Source organism: Syngnathoides biaculeatus, chromosome 21 (genome assembly GCF_019802595.1).
Source record: "Syngnathoides biaculeatus isolate LvHL_M chromosome 21, ASM1980259v1, whole genome shotgun sequence".
Lineage (NCBI taxonomy): Eukaryota > Metazoa > Chordata > Actinopteri > Syngnathiformes > Syngnathidae > Syngnathoides > Syngnathoides biaculeatus.
Window position 1 is genome coordinate 215,155 of NC_084660.1, and position 22,301 is coordinate 237,455.

General features: G+C 46.8%; 1 protein-coding gene across 2 annotated transcripts in view; it reads right to left on the minus strand.

Moving 5' to 3' along the window:
• The window catches only part of LOC133494552 (phospholipid-transporting ATPase ABCA1-like), a 59,006-nt gene extending 44,424 nt beyond the window's left edge, over positions 1-14,582 (minus strand). The window contains exons 1-12 of one of the 2 annotated variants that reach the window (XM_061808484.1): positions 14,539-14,582; positions 12,812-12,942; positions 10,346-10,439; positions 10,127-10,268; positions 9,924-10,051; positions 8,880-9,007; positions 7,573-7,770; positions 5,694-5,780; positions 5,429-5,618; positions 1,970-2,109; positions 1,733-1,849; positions 231-428 (exon numbers count right to left, since the gene is read on the minus strand). In XM_061808484.1, the coding sequence (XP_061664468.1) occupies positions 231-428; positions 1,733-1,849; positions 1,970-2,109; positions 5,429-5,618; positions 5,694-5,780; positions 7,573-7,770; positions 8,880-9,007; positions 9,924-10,051; positions 10,127-10,268; positions 10,346-10,439; positions 12,812-12,877 (1,488 nt within the window). In that variant the 5' untranslated portion in view covers positions 12,878-12,942; positions 14,539-14,582. Of the gene's footprint in view, positions 1-230; positions 429-1,732; positions 1,850-1,969; positions 2,110-2,649; positions 2,667-5,428; positions 5,619-5,693; positions 5,781-7,572; positions 7,771-8,879; positions 9,008-9,923; positions 10,052-10,126; positions 10,269-10,345; positions 10,440-12,811; positions 12,943-14,538 lie in introns of those variants that run through there. The other variant, XM_061808485.1, reaches the window with a different exon arrangement.
• Between the last annotated feature and the right edge of the window lie 7,719 nt (positions 14,583-22,301).

Consider the following 22,301-nt stretch of genomic DNA (forward strand, 5'->3'; position numbering starts at 1 on the left):
TGTGTCGAGAAAATGGGCCCCCACCGCAAACTGCGGCTCAGATCAATACATCAACTGCGAGTGTGTGCTCACACTGTATTTGACAACATTAAAATTTGGCAAACGGCGAGGCTGCTCTGTACACAGAAATGGGTGAAAAGATCTTTCTCGGGAGCTAAATAAACAGCAAATGCATCGGCAAAATTGAATGGGACGTAAAGTTGCAAAATTACACCGCAGTGGATACGTACACCAAGAACGTCCGACAGAAGCTGAAGGATCTGAGTGGCGGTGTTGTAAAAGTCCCGCCAGTCATAGGGCGGCACCCCGGCAGGTCGGTCCTCTGGCGGGCCGTTGTACAGGAAGTTGGCGAGCAGGGCGGCGGTCCAGCCGGTGCCATTGAGACGCTGGTCCAGGGCGGCGGCAAAACCCGGAATACCCAGCAAAGTCTGACAACAGAACGTACGTTTACGGACGCTGCCTTACTTACAAATGGGTCACATTCCAAAAGATTCTTTTTATCTGGAATAGTTGGTCAGGATGTGTACCATGTGTCAAACAATAACACATCTAACAATAGTAGTATGTATATCATTTGTTGAAAAACACCATGGCTCAAACAATAGAATGTTTCAGACAATACTGCATGGCAAATTTTCTCCCGAGTTATGGGTGTGCCGTGCCCCTGATAGATGCTTCTCATCAGTACGTTCAACTAGCGATCCCAATTTGAGACTGAAATATTTGTAAGTAGGGTATCGTCTGATTTGGATATCATTTTCAATTAATGGGAAAAGAGGTTCCTGACCCGTGTTCACGCGACTGCCTTTTTTGTGCCTCTGTTTACGGCCTTTCTTTTCCAGCTTCGGACCGCAGATGGACTCGCCGGCCACGGTAATTGGTCCATCAAAACTAAAACGCGTCTGCGACCTTGAAACGACCTCGGTCGGCGATGACGAAAACGCTCTCCGAGCCGGTGGCCCGGCAGCGAGGGGCGGCGGCGGCGACGGTGGCGGGGAAAAGAGCAGAGCGGCGGTGCCGGTGGAGAAAATGAAGACAAAGGAGGAATGCAGGCCCATTTGTGTAAAGGTTAGGGCTAGGGTAATGAATACCGCGGCTATGCGGAGCTCCCGATGTCTGCTTCCCTCCAGCTGCCTATAAGCTCATTTGGAGTGACACTAGAGTAATGTCAGTGTCAAGGAAATACTGCAAGAGCGAGAAGGGGAGGGAGGGAAAGGGATAGAGGTGGAGGCAAAGTGTCCACGTCCTCTACTTCTATAGATAATCCCTTCTGCCAGGATGAAAATTATCCCATACTTATCCATAATTACTTCCCTCCCTCGGTTCCCATACTGAACAGGAGACGCAAAAAAACTGTACGCTCTCCCCCGTCGCGTGGTAACATCATCAGTCGGGCTTTTTGAGCCATCTGTGGACTCGCAAAGTCCTGGTTTGGGTGCGAGACCTTGTTGGAAGACGGCGGTGGTGCTGTGGGAAAGCTCAACCCTAAAACTTGTCGTTATCACTTGTCGGTCACTCGACACAAAAGGTTTCCACTGAACAAAAAACCTGCTTCCTGAGTCGAGCAGGAAATAATACCACGCAGGGTTGCAATTCAGGATTATTTTGAAAGTCGATCAGTCGAATCAAGGATTACGATATGTTAAACAATCAAAAAGGTCGTGCCGAAAATTTTATTGCCGGAACTTCGCAATTGATTAACACAGTCTATGACGCGACAAATCTAGATTACCCGTATTGTGTTGACCTGCGGGCTGTTCTGAAAGAATTCCCAAACACGTGGCCCCAGCTCGTCCCACGCGTCGGCCATTTCTTTTAACATCGCAAGGGTGCTGAAGGTGCTGTTAGCCTATATGTGGGGGAAAAGCAACAAAAACAGAAAGAATCAAAAGGAAACTGGAATGAATGCATTGGTGGCTCCCAACTATTGGCCAGGGTGAGCCTGCACCGGTGTCAGTCCACTGATTACCTCTTTCATGATGAGCCGTGTGGCCGGGGAATCGGGCGTGAAAAGGACTTTCCCTCGGAAAATGAACTTGAAGGTTTTCCAGAGGTAGCGTAAACCGGGGGTTCCCTCCAGAGTCTCGACAAGGGTTTGACAGAAAAAACCTACACAAGCCGTGGCGAGAGGTGTGTGTGTGTGTGTGTGGGGGGGGGAGAATACAAACAGAATTTCCATGATCCAAACCTATGACTAATTCATGATTAACTCAAGATTTCTGCAGCATACATTCAACGACTCTAAGGATACGTATTGTATTTCCACGCCTAAACGCCGACCGTGGGATTTATTTTCACCTGAGTCCACAAACTTAAAAGCTTTTTAAAAACAGAATACTGCAAAGCAGGAGCAGCATCATTACTAATTTAACTTGGCTGCCTATGTGAATACCGGTGGGTTGAGAGAGCCGCAAGCGGGTAAAGTGAGGACCTGCTACTGCGCTGCGCTGCTCTGGTCTCCCCAGCATAATGATCATGTTCTTGTAGGGTTGCACATATCCTAACGAGCTAAACAACCTCACCGTTGCACATCCTTACAAGTCAGAAACATCACAAGTACACATTCGTACTATAAATCTCCTAACAAGTAAATATCCTCACAAGCAGACATCCTTACAAGTCAACAATCTCACAAGTACACATTCTTACAGGTCAACACCCTCTAAGGTCCAATAATCTGTTTTTTTTTTCTTCCCTGAGCGTGCAGTCTTTTTTTTTTTTTTTTTTGTTATTTTTGCCGCCACCGCCCCTCAGGGGAGATGTTAGCAGCCATTTTCAGCGCAATTAAACGTGAGCCCTCATGCCCGCTCGCCGCCTCCACCAGGTGCTGCTGGGAGGTCGGAAAGAGGAGAGTTAATGGCCGCCCTCTATCCGGACCCTGGCCAGCTGTTCCCATCAAAGGCGACAACAGATGTCACTTTGTGCTAACCGAGATGAGCTACTAATTATTAGCTCGCGGTTGCACTTGATGTATTTTTTCCCGCGGCGCTGTTTCTTCCTATTATATCTGCTTTAAAAAGACGCCAAACATTAAGATAGCAAAAAATACGCGAGTAGGACTTAAATGTCTGTGTTGTACAATGCCTTTGTGAGTGGTTTTACACTTCCAAAGCAGTTGTAATTGGCCATTTATGCAAACGGGTGCGACACGTTCCCGGATTCATTTAAGTATAGGAAAATGCCAAAACAGCCATTAGTGTGCTAACAGACACGCTAGAGCTCATTTTGTCCGGATGACAACATGTTTGTGCTCATTTGTGCTGGCACCAGCACGCCGTTGCTCTTTGCCGTGCAACTTTTTTTTTTTTTTTTATTATTTCCCAGGGAACAGAGGCGTCTTATTAAAATGTAATTGTGCGCTGCTTCCTCCTTGCGAGAAGCTTTAATAAAACGTCCAACACGGAAGTTGTAATTCTCCAGGATCTTATGGAATTAAACTGACCAACCAGAAAGCTTGTGGCACATTGAGCACCCTGGAATGAATTTTGGAAAGAACAGGAGACCAAAAAAAAAAAAAAAAAAATCACCTCTATGACTACGCAACAATATTACATCGATGCTGCACCAATGCTTTGCCCCCCTCAGGCCTCGGCCATGCAGCCTGAAGCTGTTTTTGCGGCACGGCTATTTTCTTAAGAAAAAGGCATCACTTTGTTTGCGTTTCTTTTTGCTGACTAAATAACTCACTGGTCTACAGAAGCTCGTTTTCTTCTCACGCCTGCAGCAAAATCTAATAGCTCATTTGATGTTTCCAATCACATGCAGTCACAAACAGCGGCGCTAAACGCCCCACTGCAAAACAACCGAGATTAGCGAGGACACATTAGACGTGTCGAGTGCCTCCAGAAGACACAAAACACATTCTTTTAGGTCAACAACTTGAATATAAATCCTCAAAAAGAAAACATCTCCACAAGTAATACAAACTCACAGAATGCGTACATCCTTACAAGTACACGTGCTTTTCGGTAAACGACCGCACAAACCTTCAGAGAAAATATTCCTACAGGTAAGGCAACCTCACAAATAAGTATACATCCTTATAAGCGCACAGCCTCGAACGCACACACATCATTACATGTAGAGCAGTGTCATCTAAGGCGGGCTTGCCTAAGTTGACTTCCAAAAAAGGTTGACACAAAATTTCTGCCTCAAAGGTCTTGGGTAAACCCGTTCCTCGCACACAAAAACAGTTCAATTCGGAACATATTTTCAGCATGCGAACCCGTGATAAATTGAAAAATGAAAATGACAATCTGCAAATGATTTTCAAGATGCAGTTAGATGTGTAATGTACATAAATTTTCTACATTTACGACTGAACTGAACGGTAGTTAGCGTTTTGTTTTGTTTTTTTTACCTAAAATGGTAATTGCCACAGGGCTAACTAACTTTTTAGCATTTTGCTATCGTGAATTTTTTTACACCAAATTTACACCATACACTTAATACTAACATTTGAGTCTATGACAATATGATTATAATTCAAATCAATCAAGGAATCAATGGACCTTTCTGACGTGTCAATCACTTGTACAATAACAGATACCCGCATTTTCTTAACCCATGGCTTGACCCCCCCTTGTCGTCACGTCCCACATGCAATGCTGGATATCGGTCGCGTGCGCCTGGAAAAGTTAATGTCACAAAGAAAAGGGTCCTCAGATGCGAAGAGAAATATCTATTTGTCTATTTGATATCGCATCTGACTTTTAAGACTGGGTTCCATTACAACCCAACTCAAATGAATACACCCACTCACTTATAAAGACTACAGTGATATTACTCGTGATCTTTCCAGGTAAAAAGTACTCACCTTGCTTTACATGCGCAGTACAATTCCACTATTTTATCCTGTTGGATTTCAGTATGAAGTTTGTGAGGCGTCAAACTTTTTTTGAATCGATGGCCAACATTTCGCTGTAACTCTGACATTGCATCCCGCTCCGTCCACAAATTTTAATTCCGTGTACATATCCTCGCGTGAAATAGTTGAGACCTCTCTGTAGAACTTTCTTGGACAGGTCTGACGCATTTGGCAAAAAACATACCCCAATATTATCTGGAATACGCGATAGAGAACCCAGTTCAAACCTGTTTTGTTCGGTCGCCATTTTGGAAGATTGTGGGGCATGGCAACTGTACCTAAGGGGGGTGGAGGTGAAGATCGCCAGTTGGAAAGGTCCATTCTAAAAAGATTCAATAATGACAGCCCGACTCTCTATAACACATTGGAAAAATGATCCTTACGGGTAAACAACCTACACATGATAAAAGCTCTGAGACAACACAGTAGCTATGTTTGAGTGAACGCTGGTGTTTCAGTCCTTAACGTTTCTCCCCGAAATGGAATACATTCCGCCCATCATGGCCAAGATAGCTTGACACAAATCTGGATATATCATCAGGCCGTTGCGAGGAGACCTACTGGAAGTGTTGCGCTCGCCAGAGATTGACTGGTTGCCAACCACCCGTGTGAGCGACAGCGAGCCGAGGGTCACGTTGGTGGAATTGGAGTCAAGCTGCTTTCCACACAGAAGCATATTGACGCTGCCAATCATGTCCCTCTGGAAATCCAGCGACCCTGCGAGGATCATGGAGCTCTGCAAACGGCTCACCTGGATTAAAAACAGACAGAAAAACATCATTTGATCATATAAATAAAAGGTATTTTACGTGACGGTAATACTAACCTCCTGGAGAACGGGGAGGGCGTCTGCTGTGGTTCTCGTGAGCAGCGTCCTCAAGTCGATGGAGTCCAAATTCAAAGCTGAGGGCAGCTGGTAACATTATACCATATATCATGTGATAAAAATACTGATGTGTCGGCATACTTACAAGCAAACAGCATCACAAGTACACACCCAAACAAGTCCAAAACCTTACAACAAATGTCCTTACAAGTACCTCAAAGGTACAAATCCTGAACCCACCATGCAATTATAAAAACCTCTGAGGAAGGAAGTGCGCTTTAAAAAAAAAAGCCAATTTGATAACACGTCGGCCTCTGCCATTCACCGGCTCAGCGATAAACTCTGACTTGCGCCCGTTGTCCTTTCATTCACGCTGTTGTTGTTATCGCTGTCATTCCGTATGTGGGCCTTTAAGTGACTTGACTTGATGTTCTATTCCATCCATTTGCTGACGGGACCCAGAAGTTTTTTTTTTTTTTCTTCCTGCGGCCCATTTTGTCCGAGGCTTTTCTTTTCCTGCCTGTGGGCTGAAATTGTTCAAATAATCTCTTCTCTTAACTTCCATGCCTTATCACTTATTTATTGGATTTGCTGGGCCATACATTTTCCCTCCAAGATAAACTCAAAAGAAAAAGTGCGGTCTTGCATAATCCCAGCGGGAACTCTGGGATTTAAAAAAAAAAAAAAGAAAGAAAATATTGAAGAGAACATCGGTTCTAATAAATATTTCTGGCGATTGCATGTATTTTAATAACATCATGGGGAGCCACAGAGGTGCGCATGAAAATGAAGCTCCCGCTATAAGGAGAAAAAAAGAAGTGCAAGAATATAATATACTTCAAGAAATGCATCTATACAACACAAAGGCTGTTTTAGTGCTTTGGCCTTGTACTAATATTAACTGTTTAATTTATTTTCACACTTCAAAGACCCTACCCTATACTTAAACGTACCCTAACCCCAATCCCATCTAAACCTCAACCCCAAGCGTGACCTCAAGCCTCTCCCAAATCATAATTTAGAACTCTATTCCACCTGACCCAAGCCCAACACGACCTTAACCTAACGCTAACACTGGCAGGAGCACTCACCCTGAACTTGGGGGTCAAGAACCGAAGGCTCGCAAGCCTTGAAGACTGCATTTAAATCTTACCAGACAATTCTCAACACGATAAATAATGACGAATTCTGCGGACATCTCGAAGTAAAATTGCATGACAGAGGAAACAGCTTTAAAAATAATGCTCAAAATGTAAAACAATCTCATGCATTTGAATCCATCCATACATCTTCGAACGCATTGCAGGTGGCTGGAGCCAATGCCCGCTGGTCTTCTGGGTACGGTAGGATCAGACTATTTTTATTGGATAATGCCAGAGCCTGCCCAATGAACTTTTGTCGACTATCCGGATAAAGATGAACGAATAAAAGACATGTCTCTGTGAGCAAAAACTGCTCATGGTGGCAAATCAAGTGACGGAAAACAATGAAATGCAGCACCGTACTTCGGATGAGTCGCAAGCCTTGAGCCATTTATCGCAGTTCAACGTGATTGACTTGGTTTCGTTCCACAGAAGCATCTGAGCATACGTTTTTACATTTAAAAATATTATCAAGACCACACTATTACAATATTTCATTTCAAAATATATGCCTTTAAAGGCTTAATTTACCCATCAACAAACCTCTAAACTTAATGCTACACTAAAACTATCTCGAAACATCATCCCTAATGCTATACTTTCCCCTCCCCTAACTCTCGATAAGAATTATGATAAAGTCATATTAAACATTTGCATCAAGAAGCCGTTTTAGCAAACACATTTACCAGAAAGTCTTTTTCATGGAAACTTTCTACCAACTCAAAAAAAATGCTCACCTGAGCCAAGACTTTGGTTGGGTCCAGGTTTTGCAGGAGCACTCGCTGGCTGTCCTTGAGCTGCTGGGGGTCCAGGGAGCAGCTTGCGTTCTGGAAGGCCACCAAGTCCAATGGGCTGCTGAACTGGATGTTCTGGTCCAAATCTTCCCCCTTGCACAGGACGGTCCACAGGTGACCAGGTCCTGGGACGCCTGTCATCTTGAGTTGAGAAAATGAGACAACTTCAAGCCCAAGCGTCATCCCTATAAACATTCTAAAATAGATATTGTAATGAAAAAGACATACAACATTATTCGCTTCAATGTCCATACGAAAAAATAAATATGAGCGGAGAGCGCGTCATCCAAGCGCAAAGTTGCGGAAGTGTCATTCGACATCCAAGTGGTGGCCACATTGGCTGCTACTACTGCCAGTGACATCACACCGGAGGCGATCCACTAGGCCTGTGGAGGCCGTCCTTCAACGGCTGCTGCACGGAAGCCTTCCGTTGCGCACATCGACACGTTTAGCACCCCTGCTTTCGGATTATGCACCCCCTCCCAATTATTGTTTAATTTTTAGTCGCTGTATACACACCTACCGAAGGTCTCGTCCTTTGCACCTGTGCAATCCATTTTTCACGACGAACCGGATCTTTTGGAAAAGTATGAAAAGCGAATCCATCCTCCCGAGTGTTCGAGCAATATCCAGCAACACAACAAGCCGGCATTTTGGCTAACACGAACGAAAAACGAGCTACCTTCCAGCAGGTAAAACTAGTATAAACAGACGAGACCACATGAGTGAGCTTCTGCCCTGTAGGTCACTTCCTGCTTCTTCACGAAAACAAATCCCTCCAGAGGATTTTCATGCCGGGAGTTACAAAAAGCCATATACGTCAAAAATCATCATGTTTTGTGGTGAAAAAATGGCTAGGTTCATACCGGATGCCGTTTTTTTTTTTTTTTTTTCATTAATAACGTACTTAAAATCATGCATTTCATGACAGTTGACCTTTAATCTTACATTTTAAGACTTAATTTGGGAGCTCTTAATAGTTTAAATCGCATGACCGTTTCTGTTATTGAGGATGCCATTTTAAGCTTCCAACGGCAGCGTCTCCAAATGCAGCAGGGGCTTGGACCTACAAGTTCATGTTGTTCCATGACCACGTTTGTTACTCGGAAAAAGTTGATGTTAACCCCTCTTTCTGAATTGAAATGGCTGGCAACGCATTCCAGCCCCAGATTTTCCTGGTTTTGGTCTGTGGCGCTCCACCATCAGGGTCTGACTCATGTCACTGACGACGTTTTTCCATTCACACTCACCGGGTTGACAGAAATCCTAGCGGCCGTGAGGCTCTCAACCACCTGGAGCGGCACCGACAAATTCTCTCTCAAGTGCGTCGAGAAGGTTTCGCCTTCTTTCAAAATTGTCGTCAGTCGAATTGGTTGTCCTACAGAAACAGAAAGAGCGACCTTTATTTTTGGAGTCAGCACCTGGTTAATTTGGACCAAGCCCTGTTTCAAATAGCGAATAACCCCAATTGACGATCCACTCCCACCTCCCGACGGACTTCTCTCTCAGTTTAGACGTATCATGGTACGTGATACTTCCTTGACACCAATTCCTATTGGACAGAGATTTGGCACCATCTTGTGGTATCTTTGGATGTTTCCGGACATAACTAGGTAGAGGTTCTCCAAATAAAAAAACCCAAATAGATACAAAAATTTAAAATAGTGAAGTGTAAATATTTCGAGATTTACTGTACTTTAAAAGCGATCCTTCAATCAAATATCTTTTGTCATCCAAAACTTTCATGGTTGCCCCTCCGTCGTTCTTGCTAACGACCTTTTTGTCGTCCCACCTCGGATGACGCATCTCATTAATTATGCTCCTGCTCGAATCTTTGATGGATTTAATCTTGTATATTACAAGGTGGTGACCCCAGAAATGCAAATGTCCCCCACCAGTTGTTTGTCGTACTGCGGTGGCACGCCCCCCCCCCCCTCTTTGCCTATTTGCAAATTAGATGGCGCGGGGTTGGGTGGAGGAGGGGGGGGGCGGGGGGGGGGGGAATCTGAATAGTGTTGCGCCAAATGGGGCCAATGCAAAGCAGCAACTTATCAAGACAAATGATCTGTCAGTCTGCATGCAAAATGGCGTCATAAATAATCACGCCCTGTTGTTTTTGAGGGATAAAGGATAACAACAAATCCTCAGAGGTGTCATTTGAACAACAGCGATACTTTTCCTTGGTGGTGAATACTTGACAAAGACATAAGAGGTGGAATTGTAGCGCTTTTCCATGACTCGACTGATGCCCGATTATTTCACTAATTGAGCACTTGACATTCTAAAGCTCAGACCATTGCTGGTGTCAGCTTGTGACAAGACCGAGGCCCATCGGGTGAGGTCATCAGCCAGTCGTTGAGTCTTGCTGAAGATGGATCCGTTGACCAGGAGGTTTTGCAGCTCAATCAGCGCCCTTGAAATTCTGAGTGAATGAGGTCATCATTTGAACATTAATGCATGCTATTCTTAATGCCTTGTCTATAAAAGGACATGTTACATGGAGTTGTGAAAGTTGTTGACTTGTCCCGGCGTCTCCCCTGGCGTCGGGCGACTCAGACAGGGATTGTTGATGTTGCATACCAGACCTTGAATCCAAGGCAACACCCCGGCCGATGGCATGGCTTTATTCGGGTAGTGGCCTCCAGAAACAAAGTGGCCACTCTTTCAGAACGAGTAGACGATGCGGCTCCCGAACACAAAACGATCTTTGACTTACATTGGCCTTTGTGTGTCGGCTCGTTAGTGTAGCGCACCCCCACCAGGATGAAAAACAGGAACAGAGGCCAAACGATTTCCACAACCAAGCGCACCTGCACGAAAGACCTGGATGCTGAGTGTTTGCATGGATCTAGAATAGGATGCGAAATGCTGAGCATAGCCCAAACCCAATCTCTTGCCCTTTAACCCTAACACCAGCTTCACCGTTACCCTAATGCTAAAGTAACCTCAACCGCTATCCTGCTGACTAACCCTCCCCAATCCCTACACCCCACCTCAAGACCCGACCCTACCCATACCTCAAACCTATACTCTGATCGCAACCAAACCTCTACCGCTGACCCCAAATACAATTCCAAACCCACTGTCAACTCCTAATTATGAAACAAGTGATTAAAGATCGTCATCTTTCCATGAGAGTTTTGCCCTTACCGAACCTCGAGATTAAATTGAGTGGCTTTGTATCTTTATCCTTTTTTTACACTGTGAACAAACCAACCGCGTTTAAATGGTTGTGATGTACAGATTGCATTCATTCCACCTTGACTGGGCACCTTTCTAGTTCAGTGATTTACAGATAATACATCCCACTAGATACTGGAAAATGCAAAAAAAAAAAAAAAAAAGAAAAAAATGACTGGGGGAATTATATGGACTTCCTCATTGTCTTCGGGAATTTGCCACTGGACACCCGCGTCTTTGTGAATAGATAATCTCCTCCTTTGAAATTATGTGAAAGAGCGGATCATAAAATCAGTGCCGTGCCTGTTATAAAATGTTAAAATGCTTGGCGAGGCATTCATATAATTGGTCATTAACCTCTACAGGACCTCCGCAAGCACTGTTGTCCTTGCCAACTCCCACTGGTTTCCGCTAATCGTCGTTTTTCATTTTGACGTTGCGCAAAAACCCGACATTCCGTACACAAAACCTACACTGTCCCCCTTCCCTTTCCCAAAGGGAAAAAAAATAGTGGCGTATTTTTGGATGCAAAGTTGTCAAAATGCAATTTCATTTTGCTTGAAGTGACTCTGACGAAGTCAGGAAATTAATGAACGCTCTCAACTCGTGATGCTGCCTTTTGTTCTCGAGCGGCAACGGATGCGGTGCTGCGCTCAGGCCCCTTACGGAACAAGTGGGCGACTGCGACTCCCACTGTATTGCCAAGGTTACAAAGGGGACGGGGGGGGGGGGGGGGGAAATCGAACACCTGACGGAGACGTTACATTCTTTGTCACAACGTGCTTCAACAAATGGCCCCGACAATTTGCTCCCGAATATACGATGTTATCGCCCCGGCAGTGCGTGACCTCTTATCCAATTGTGCTGATAATAGAGTGGCAATGAAATTCTTAATATAACGTCGGGTGATCATGTGACTAGAATGGTGCAGAGGGCACGTGGTGATTCATTCATGGCTTATTTGAACGGTCTTGGAGGAATAATTTTTGATGGAATAATCCTTTGTTCTGTTTTTTTTCTGCTGACAAATAACAACCCTTTCGAGTTCCTCGGAGTTTCCTTTTTAATAATAATAAAAAAAAGAAATCCTCAAAGGAATGCAGTTTCAAACAATCTATAATCTTTTATGAAGAATTTTTTTTCCCCGCACCTTCAGATGGGATGTTTTTGTCCCACTTCTGTTGCCATATCACCAAACCAACATGAAATCCAAAACAACACTTGATTGAAGTTGGCATTAAACCTTACCTTTTGCTAATACAGTGTTGCAAACTAACACACAACAACAATATCAAACCAAAATCATGTTCAATCGATTATTTAATATTTGAAAAATATCACCAATTGAATATAATAATTTATGGGGAATCTTTTTGCTTTTTTAGCAAAATTCCTTTAAAGTCATGTACAATATTTTCAGCAATGTTTCTAGATTAAAATATGACTTTGTTCTCCTTCGGTCTGAAAATAACCAAAATATTCAAAGCGCCTTCGAGTGAAGGAACGATTTGTCAATGGTGACGTGACTCACCTCTCAAAAACTTGCCGACGCAATGAATGACTGGATGGAACAAATCAAATTGCCACTTTTTTTTCTTTTCGAGTGAGAATAATAATTGGGATTAAATATGAACAAACCAGAGGTCAAGAGGTTTCACTGTGATTGTGTTCTGGGTTGCAGATAGCCACAAAGGGACGATGCCCTTCAAAGCAAATTCCAAACAGTCCCTCTTCCCTGTTCGTTAAGCCAAAGGCGTATTTTGTTAGTACCACAAAGCGGGCTGTGTGACATCGTGCGCGCGAACGAGATGTCCCAAAATTGAAGGTGACACTTAGAATTGGTCGGCATGAAGGTGTGATTGCGGGGGTTGGGTTAAAAGCAACTTCGATCCACAGGGGCAGATCCCACCTCACAGACAAAATGCAATGGTGATTTCCTCCTAAGTTGAATTTGCAAAAATCAAACAAAGCGGGGCGGGTCGGTTCGGTGGTGCGGGGGTACCTTTTGTCTCTTCCGGAGAGTGAAGTTCTTCCACAGGAGCAGAGTGAACTGCGTCAGGAGACCCATTATGCCTTATCCCGGCAATATCCTGCCAACACGTCTCTATGGCAACCGGTCCACTTAATAAACCCCTGCCGGGGATAAAAGACAGAGTTTGGTTTTTAATACAGACTAGCGGCAGATCTTGGACTGGCGGGCTCAGGGGGTTTGGAGGGGGTGTGGATCTAATCATTCGCTTCCCTGTACTTTGGGGGTAACGGTGCAACACCTGCGTTTGGAGTTATTAACATTCATATTATCATTATTATAGAAAAAATGGAAGCCTCCTGTCTGAAGGGTCTGGAAGGGAGCCCTAATTATTTAACTTGCAATACCACCAGATGTGACAACAAAAGAAATACACATTTTGTCACTCACTAAAAAAAATGTTTGATGTCCACCTGAGTTCAGTGCATTCACCGGAGGTAAGTTTTCAACATTTTGTCCCACTTCTGTTCCCAAATATTTGTGTTGGAGAAACGTTTGTTTCTGAATTTTGTGTTGCATTATTTTGTCCCACTTCTATCACCAGATCATCAAATTGTTTGCAGTATCTGTGGCTGGGGAAGCTTTCACATTTCGACATCATGATTTACATTTTGGACTTTTTTTATTGTTCACAGGCCATTGATTGTCCTGGTGTTGTCAGGTTTTTAAAGACAGGTGTCAAACTCAAGGCTTGGGGACAAGATCTGGCCCATGACAGCAATTCATGTGTTTTCCATGATTCTTGCTAATATCTGTACCAAAATTGTACCAAATTGTGACATATATTGCTAGAATCTCTTTAAGTGACCAAAGCCCTTTTAAAGTGACTTGAATTGCAGTTGAAAAGACCAAAAAAAAAAAGGGATAATATGATGAGGCAATTAAAGATCTACTTGGTTTCATCGTCTTAATGGCCCTCTGAGGGAAACTGCAACTACGATGACAAAAATGAGTTTTGCACATGGTGGTGACGAGTTTACCTCCCTAAAAAGTGTACTGCGGACACAAGGTGAAGCCGGTGGGAACCGGCATGTCTTTGGCCCACGGCGAGTGTGCCACCGCTTAATGCTCCATTTCCTCTTCCTGCAGCGCCTTCCCCTCAGTGCGTTTCTATTATTTACAGCTATGCCGGCCGATGTTTTATTTACTGTCATTTAGCCTCGTGACACTAGGTCCTCCTCATTCCCGAATGGGCGAATTAGCGCTCCGCTCGCCTACAGCGTGAGTTTGCCCCGATGCCTTTGTTATTGTTCGCACGTTGTCTGTGCACATGTTTTTCCAGCCTCCGGAGGACTCCGGTGGCAAGGGAGAAGAAGGAGACTCGGCGAGCGGCATTGTTGTTGAGTGGTTAAGAAAACGCGACTAAATTATGATTCAATTTTACCAATTGGATTGCATTTTTAGCCATAAGAACACTACTCCTCGTAACTCCTATTGCTAATGATTAATAGAGTAAAGAAATGTAATTAAAGCTAGAAAATGTGTTGGTATTAAATGATTAACAGGGACACACGCTTGCCAGTTAAAGTTCACTCTGACGCAACAAACAAACACGTGAAAAGTGTCAGAAACCAGGCGTATAACACGTGGGGAGCAGCACATTTCTTTCAAATATCTCCAAATAATCCAAGAAGACCAACGAGCCTTCTGACCCGAGACAGGCTGTTGAAAGTCGTACAGAAAATTGGAATCCGACTTACCTCCTTGATGATCAACACATCTCCGAACGTCTCTTTGCTCGTCTGCGACTGATGGCCAGCCCACCTGGGTGTCGTGTCCTTTTACCTGCACTCATAAAGTATGCAAATGGCCTCTGGTGACGGGAACCACGGTGATGTGCGCGCAGGCAGCCACCAGGGTCTCCGTGGAAATAACTTGCTATTCTCGGCAAACGGTTCCTATCGGTATATGTCGGGGTAAAACACTAGCAATGGTCATGCCGTTTTGATTACTTTTCTTCGTGTTCAATGAGTGCATTAGCATCGCCCTTTGATGTTTCCTTGAGAAGAGTGGAGTAAAAACATGGATAAAAAAAGATGAAATGTAAATCCATAACAGTAATGTTGTCGCGACCCGTCGGTGCGGGGGAGGACTCAAATACAGGACTCCGGAGACGTAGAGGAAGTTCGGGAAAAGTGTTTATTCGTCCCAAGGTCGGGGATCAGGAAGACAGTCAACTGGAGCAGCGGTAACCAGGACGTCAGGTGTAGAAGGCAGGTCAGCGGGCAAGCAGGGATCAGTACACGGGAGATCAGGAACAGGAGTGCGGGAACGAGACATTAAGCAACGAACTGGCAAATGCCAGTGACAAAACTCCAACTTAAATACATCATCTAATTACAGTCCCAATGTTCAACAGCTGAGAGCGGTGATAGGTGTCATCGGCCAGGGCACTGGCCACACCCCTCTTGGCCATGGTCCAGCCATCACAAATGTTTTTGTGGCATTATATGTGAATAGAGTATGGAAAAGCATCATACATACCATACCATATTGACCTAATGACATGTGCACAATTTACAATATTGGTCCATGTGACAACCTATATGAGTGAGTCAATATTTATGCTCAGAAGTTGTCACGAACGAGGCTCGAGGGCGGACCCAAATGAACGACTCAAGAGGCAGGCAGGCAGCACAAAGGAGGTCTTTATTTGTTCCGAGGTCGGTTACCAGCGAGTCAGTCCAAACGAACTGAAGTACTAGTAGCGCCAGGCTTACAAGGGTGGTCTGGGGACAGGCGAGGGTCGGTACACAGAAACCAGAAGTCGGGCAAACGGGAGTGCGGGAACGAGGCATCAAAGGCAACGATCTGGCAGAGGACTAGTTGTCCCCAAGATATACTGAGTCATTTGGGTTCATGAGGTGCAGGTGTGAGAGAGAGATGAAACGAGAGGGGATCCAGGAGCACTCCTCCGGTCCATATCCCTCCCAGTCCACTAGATACTGGACCCCCCTTCCTCTGCGGCGAGAGGACAGCAACTGGCGCACCGTATACACCGGGCCGCCGTCCACCATGCAGGGGGGCGAGGGGATCTTGGCTGGAGGAATCAGTGGAGATGGACGGGTTGGACGCAGTCTGCTGATGTGGAAAGTCGGGTGCACTCTCATCAACCTAGATAATTTGAGCGACACGGCAACAGGGTTAACAATCTTGGTGATCAGAAACGGGCCAACGATCCTGGGAGCGAGTTTGCGCGATTCCATCGGAAGTGGCAGGTCCTTGGTGGAGAGCCACACCCGCTGTCCCATCTTGAGTTCTGGTGCAACTCTCCTCTTGCGGTCTGCTCTGTGCTCTGGTCCCTGGATGACAAGCATCGAAGTCCGGTCTCCAAGTCTGATTGACCCTCTCCGTCTGGCTGTTGGACTCCGGGTGATGGCTCGATGTTAGAATTGCCGAGGCACCGATGAGGGTGCAGAAGTCCTTCCAAAAACGGGCGACGAATTGCAGACCTCTGTCCAAGACGATGTCCCGGGGAAACCCGTGGAAGCGAACCACCCCGTCTAATAACAGTTGGGCTGTCTGCTTGGCCGAAGGGATCTTCGGGACTGGCACGAAGTGGACCATCTTAGAGAAACGGTCCACTATAGACAGCACCACAGTGTTCCCTTGTGTGGGTGGCAGGCCAGTGACAAAGTCCAGTGCTATGTGCGACCACGGGCGGGACAGGATGGACAGAGGCCCCAACTCTCCAACCGGCCGAAGGAGAGACATCTTATTGGCCGCACACACCGGGCAGGCGTTGATGAGCCACCAGAATCTCTGTTCGTCTACCAAACGAGTCTTTGCCATGCCTGGGTGGCAGACCGTCTTGTTGGTATGGGCGCAGGTGATGACGTCCCCCCGCAGCGACGGTGCGACGAAGAGGTGGTCAGACGGACAACCCGCGGGAGGCGGCGTCTCCCTGAGGGCTTCCTTCACCCGCGACTCGACCGCCCAGGTGAAGCCGGACACGGAGCACGCCTCTGGTAGGATGGAGGCGGCTGCCGATTCCGCGCGCTCCCCCTCGTGGATCCGTGAGAGGGCGTCCGGCTTGCTGTTCTTGTAGCTTGGGCAGAAGGACAGAGTAAAATGGAAGTGGGTGAAGAATAAGGCCCACTTGGTCGCGGTCCTCAGGTACTCGAGATTCTTGTGGTCGGTGACGACCACGAACGGATTTGCAAGCCCTCCAGCCAGTGATGCCACTCCTCCATTGCAGTCTTGACCGCCAACAGCTCTCAGTCTCCAATGACGTAATTTCGTTCGTCTGGAGACAACTTCTTTAACAAGAAGGCGCACGGGTGGATCCTTCCATCCTTGGGACTCCTCTGTGACAGGATGGCTCCGATCCCAGAGTCTGATGCGTCGAGACCTCCAGCACAAACTGGCGCTCCGGGTCTGGCACGATGAGGATGGGTGCGGCGGTGAAACTCGCCTTGAGTCTGTCAAAAGCCTCCTGGCAGGTCCTGGACCACTCAAAGGTGCTGTGCAGGGACGTAAGAGCGTGCACAGGGGTGGCAACGGAACTAAAGTTTCGAATAAACTTTCGTAAAAGTTTGCGAAGCCGATGAACTTCTGCACGTCCTTCCTACAGGTGGGAGTGGGCCACCATAGCACTGCGTCGACCTTCCTGGGATCCATACATCTTCCCGGAGTCGACGAACACAGTACACGAACGAGAGTCGGTTCCCAGGGTGAGGTACAGAAGCGACCGTCCTGACTCTGGCGCGGTATACCTCACACTCACCGGAGTGGAGCTCTTGATGTCGGAGCGGTTTGGTCGAACCGGGCAGAGTGCGATCAAGTGTCCCAGACTACCGCAGTAGAAACAGCGTCCCTCCCGTCGACGGTGCAGGCGCTCCTCCGCTGGTACACTGAGAACCTCCACCTGCATGGGTTCAACCATGGAAGGTAGCGTGGACGGCCGGGCAGCAACCGGATGGGACACCTCCGTCTCCCCCTCAGGCATAGTGTCTATTTGCCCCTGCATGACCAATCGCTGGTCGACCCTGAGGGCCAACACTATGAGAGCGTCCAGCAAAGGAGGGAGATCCACGGCGATGAGAAGACCGCAGATCTGCGGAGAGAGCCCCTGGAAAAAGGCATCGTGCAGGGTCTCCTCATTCCAACAACTCTCGGCGGCGCGGATCTGGAACTCGATGGCGTATTCCGAGACGCGGCGACGACCCTGGCGGAGTGTCATGAGTGAACGTTCCGGCGCCGCATACTGGAACACATGGGTGAGTGCGCAAACGAATGACGTCCAGGAACGGCAGCTCTCTGAGTCGCGACTCCATTCCGCCTTGGCCCGTGCCTTCGCTCTTCCCGTCATGTGGGAAATGACGAAGGCGATTCTGGAGCGGTCTGTGGGGAAGGCGGACGCCTGCAACTCGAAATGGAGGTCGCACTGGGCTCGGAAAGGCTTTACGTTCCTTGAGTCGCCTGAGAATCGTTTCGGTCGGGAGAGCGGGGTTATACAGGCACGGGAAAGCTCCGTGGCGAGTGGTAGGGGCGGAGCTGATTCTACAGGCGGAGTGGCCACCGCCGGCGTGGCAGCCGCGTTACCACGGGACCAGCCGTGCGCAGATCTCATGCAGCCTCTGATTGCTTACCTGGAGAGCAGCCTCCTGCTCAACCAGGCGTCTGTTTTGGACTTGTAGTGAACGGCGGATGGCTTCTTAGTTGGCTGGGTCCCTATTGTGGCCAGATCGAGGTCACGAACGAGGCTCGAGGGCGGACCATAATGCACGACTCAAGAGGCAGGCAGGCAATCCAAAGGAGGTCTTTATTGGTTCCGGGGTCGGTTACCAGCAAGTTGGTCCAAACGAACAGAAGTACTAGTAGCGGCAGGCTTACAAGCGTGGTCAGGGGACAGGTGAGAGTCGGTACACAGAAGGCAGAAGTCAGGCAAACGGGAGTGCGGGAAGGAGGCATCAAAGGCAACGATCTGGCAGAGGACGAGTCGTCCCCCGGGTCCTATATGTACTGAGAGTCATTTGGGTTCTTGAGGCGCAGGTGTGTGAGTGCTGATTGCCTGGCCCCGCCCAGCTTGGCTGGGCGCCAGGAGCATGACAGAAGTGTAAGAAACTTTTCAAAATCTAAAATAAACTCATAGATCGCACCAAAGGGGGCGCTTTGAGGTGGCACATGACCTGAGAGCGCCAATCACAAGTGTCGGCTTTAGAAGGAGGAAGTGATCTCAAAATCTGAGCATTAACGGCTAGTTTTCATGCCATAAAATTCCAACAACGGAATGGATTGCAATTACATCAACTCCGGAATGCAATTGCGTGTAATTAGTTACTGGCTAAACATTAACAAACACTAGCGCTGATTTGTGTCCCGGCTGGTATTAATGGCCACCATCGGTGATTTGAGGGCTCCGTGGAAATGACAGATTGTCCTCGTCTTCCATTTTCCACCGCTTATTTCAAGGACGACGATAACACAATCGTTTGGAAGAAAACCTCCAGTACACCTTGTTACCTTGCGCCGTTCCTCCCTACGTGACGCGCAACCACGCGGGTGTCGTGTCAGTCGAACAAGGTCACCGCTCGGATTTCTATTCCACGCCACCGATGTCCTGAGGAAGAAAAAAACAAAAAACAAAAAAAAAAACAGAGATGTTGAGGGAAAGCAAATGTCAGCCTTCCTCGACAGATGCCGTTGCGATTGTTTTGACTTTGGCCAAACACGGCCCCCACACGGATTTTGCACAGGCACGTCTGATCTACTTTTTGTGCGAGTGTGTATGTATGCACACACATATATATTTATACACACACACACACACTCAGCTTTTCTATAGTTTGACACAGCGACTCAGAGAGGAAAAACAACACCTCGATATTTGGATGCGTTCCATCCAACTCGACAGTGCCAGCCAAAGTTTTTAAGCTGCACACCCACTGTCAACATCAGTCAAAATAAAGCCAAAAATGGCATCATGTTAAAAAAAAAAAAAAAAAAAAAAAAAAACTCAAATGGAGCATAGTAAAAAAAAAAAAATTTTTTTTCTTATTTTTCCAGGGGAAGAAAAAAAAAATAATCTTTTTCTGCTGAGCACCCCCCCCCCCCCCCGCACCCGAACAAACGTTTTGGCGCAACTGGCCACAAACCCTCTTAAAAACTAAATTTTCTCATCCTCAAAAGCTGAAATATAATCATAGAGTTGGCACACTCCCTTCTCCTTAACACCAATCATAAGAAAGCCCAAAAACCACAAAGTCATTCGAGCATTTACTTCAAGTGCACAATATTCAAAAATGAGCCTTTTTCAAAAGTGTAAAGATGCAACATCACAGCGGCGTTGGCACACCCCCTTCTCCCCTCCGACCCGCCATAAAAGTGAAAACAAAAGCTAATATAGCATATGATTCACCGGTACACTTTCTAAAAATGAGCTACTCTCAAATGTATCCACACCCCCCTTGAATAAAAAAGCTAAGCGCAGCCTTCAATTTAACTGCACAATTTTTTAAAACGAGCCTTTTTCAAAGCTTACAAGCTGCAACATGACGGTGGAGTTAGAGCACCCCCCACCCCACAACGTCAGGAAAAGGTCCAAACAAAGCCAGTTTAGCCTTCAATTCAAATGTGCCATTTCTATAGATTAACCTTTCCGAATCTATTAAAGCCGCAACATAACCAGAGAGTTGGTGCGTCCTCTCTCACCCGCATCCCCCGTCCCCAGAACATCCATTTACAAAGGAACCGCATTTCTAATTTCTCTCCAAATGTGTCAAAAATCCCCAAGAGGTCCCGATATGAAAGCCTCGTCTGCAGGAGTGACCTTTTCGGCGGGGCAATAACGAGCGCGCCTTTGGAGCGCTTTGCGGATGACGCCGTTCATTTGAACGGGCGGCGAGGTCGCCGGGCTCCGTTCAGGCATTCAGGCGGCGTCAATTGCCGGAACCGGGCGCACAAAGGCGACCTCGTTCGGAAGTAGCGGGGCATGCAGGATGTCTGCGCGTACGCAAACATTTTTGGGGGGTAACGGGACACTTGAATGGGAGGACTTGTGGTTGCCATGGGGACCCCGCATCACCTGGCTCAACTTGCCCGGGGACGCTTTGAGTTGATGACACGTGGCCACGCGTCGCCAAGGATTACAATTATTGATTTATTAGCTATATCACTTATCTGTATAATGCATATACACAATTCATGATTTCTTTATGATGTACTGTAGAGCAGATATTTGTCCAAAAAAATACATCCAGAGTGAAGGCTTGCATGTGTCAAGCTGACCAAAAATGCAGCATTTTTAGCAACGAGGCCAATTTCGCCCGGCTTGCATAGTCAATATCCAGTCGCGGCTGGGATTGCGCAAATACTGGAAAAAGTACAGCCGCGCGCTTAAAACTCGTGATTTACAAGCTGCTGAAAGTACCAATGCTCCGGAGGATTGTAAAAGATACTGCGGCACAGGAGCTATACTTTGTCATCGGGACAAGGTGCACCACTACACAAATATGTCACAAATATATTTACGACTTTTCTTACTGCATATTCAGTATAAACTGCCCTTAGTCTGTTCTCGGAAAAAAAGAAAGAAAAAAAAAAGTTGTCCAGAAGGACCGAAAAAAAAAAAAAAAAAAAAAAAAAGTTCTCAGGTCCCGGGTTCAATCCCGGCCCTGCCTGTGTGGATTTTCTCCGGGCACTCCGGTTTCCTCCCACATCCCTAAAACATGCAACAATAATTGGACACTCTAAATTGCCCCAAGGTGTGATTTTGAGTGCGATTGTCTGTTTGTCCTTATGCCCCCTGCGATTGGCTGGCAACCATTCCAGGGTACGCCCCGCCTACCGCCCGTTGACAGCTGGGATAGGCTCCAAGCGCGCTCCCCCGCGACCCTCCTGAGGATAAGCGGCAAAAAAAAAAATGGATGGATGACTTCCTGTCGTTTTTGGAGCTGTTCGAATCACAATCAAAATGTGAGATAACTTTTTACGCGAAGGCAACCGTGTCTGCGTCTGGGTCAAACTCGTCCCCCCGGAGCCCGAAGCGAAAGCGGCAAACGCAGCTCCAGACTGGCTGTCAACGCACTCTTTACCCACTCAAGCAAACACTTGTGACACACACACCACCAAAAAGTCCCCCCCGAAATCCCTAAAAATGACCCCTTTCACCGTTATGCCACTGCTACTCCGGCTTTGTGGGAAGATAGTGATTTATTTATTTTATTCCGTCTCTCACGTCCCATTGAAAGAAGGTCTGGGGCTTTTCATATCACTCAGCATGATGGAATGCACCACTTGTACCTCCTTGGAGATTAAGCACCGTGAAATGTCAATTTAGAATAAAGCGTGGGGAGGGGGGTGGGGTGGAAGCGGCAACTTGAGTGCGAGCCGGGAAAAGGATGCGGCGGCGGGGGGGGGGGGGGGGGGGGGGGGGGAAACGAAAAAGAAAAGAAGAAGAAGGAGAAGGAGCAGGGGGAGGAGAAGAAGGCTGCCTTGGGAAACACGGTGAAGGGCACGAGAC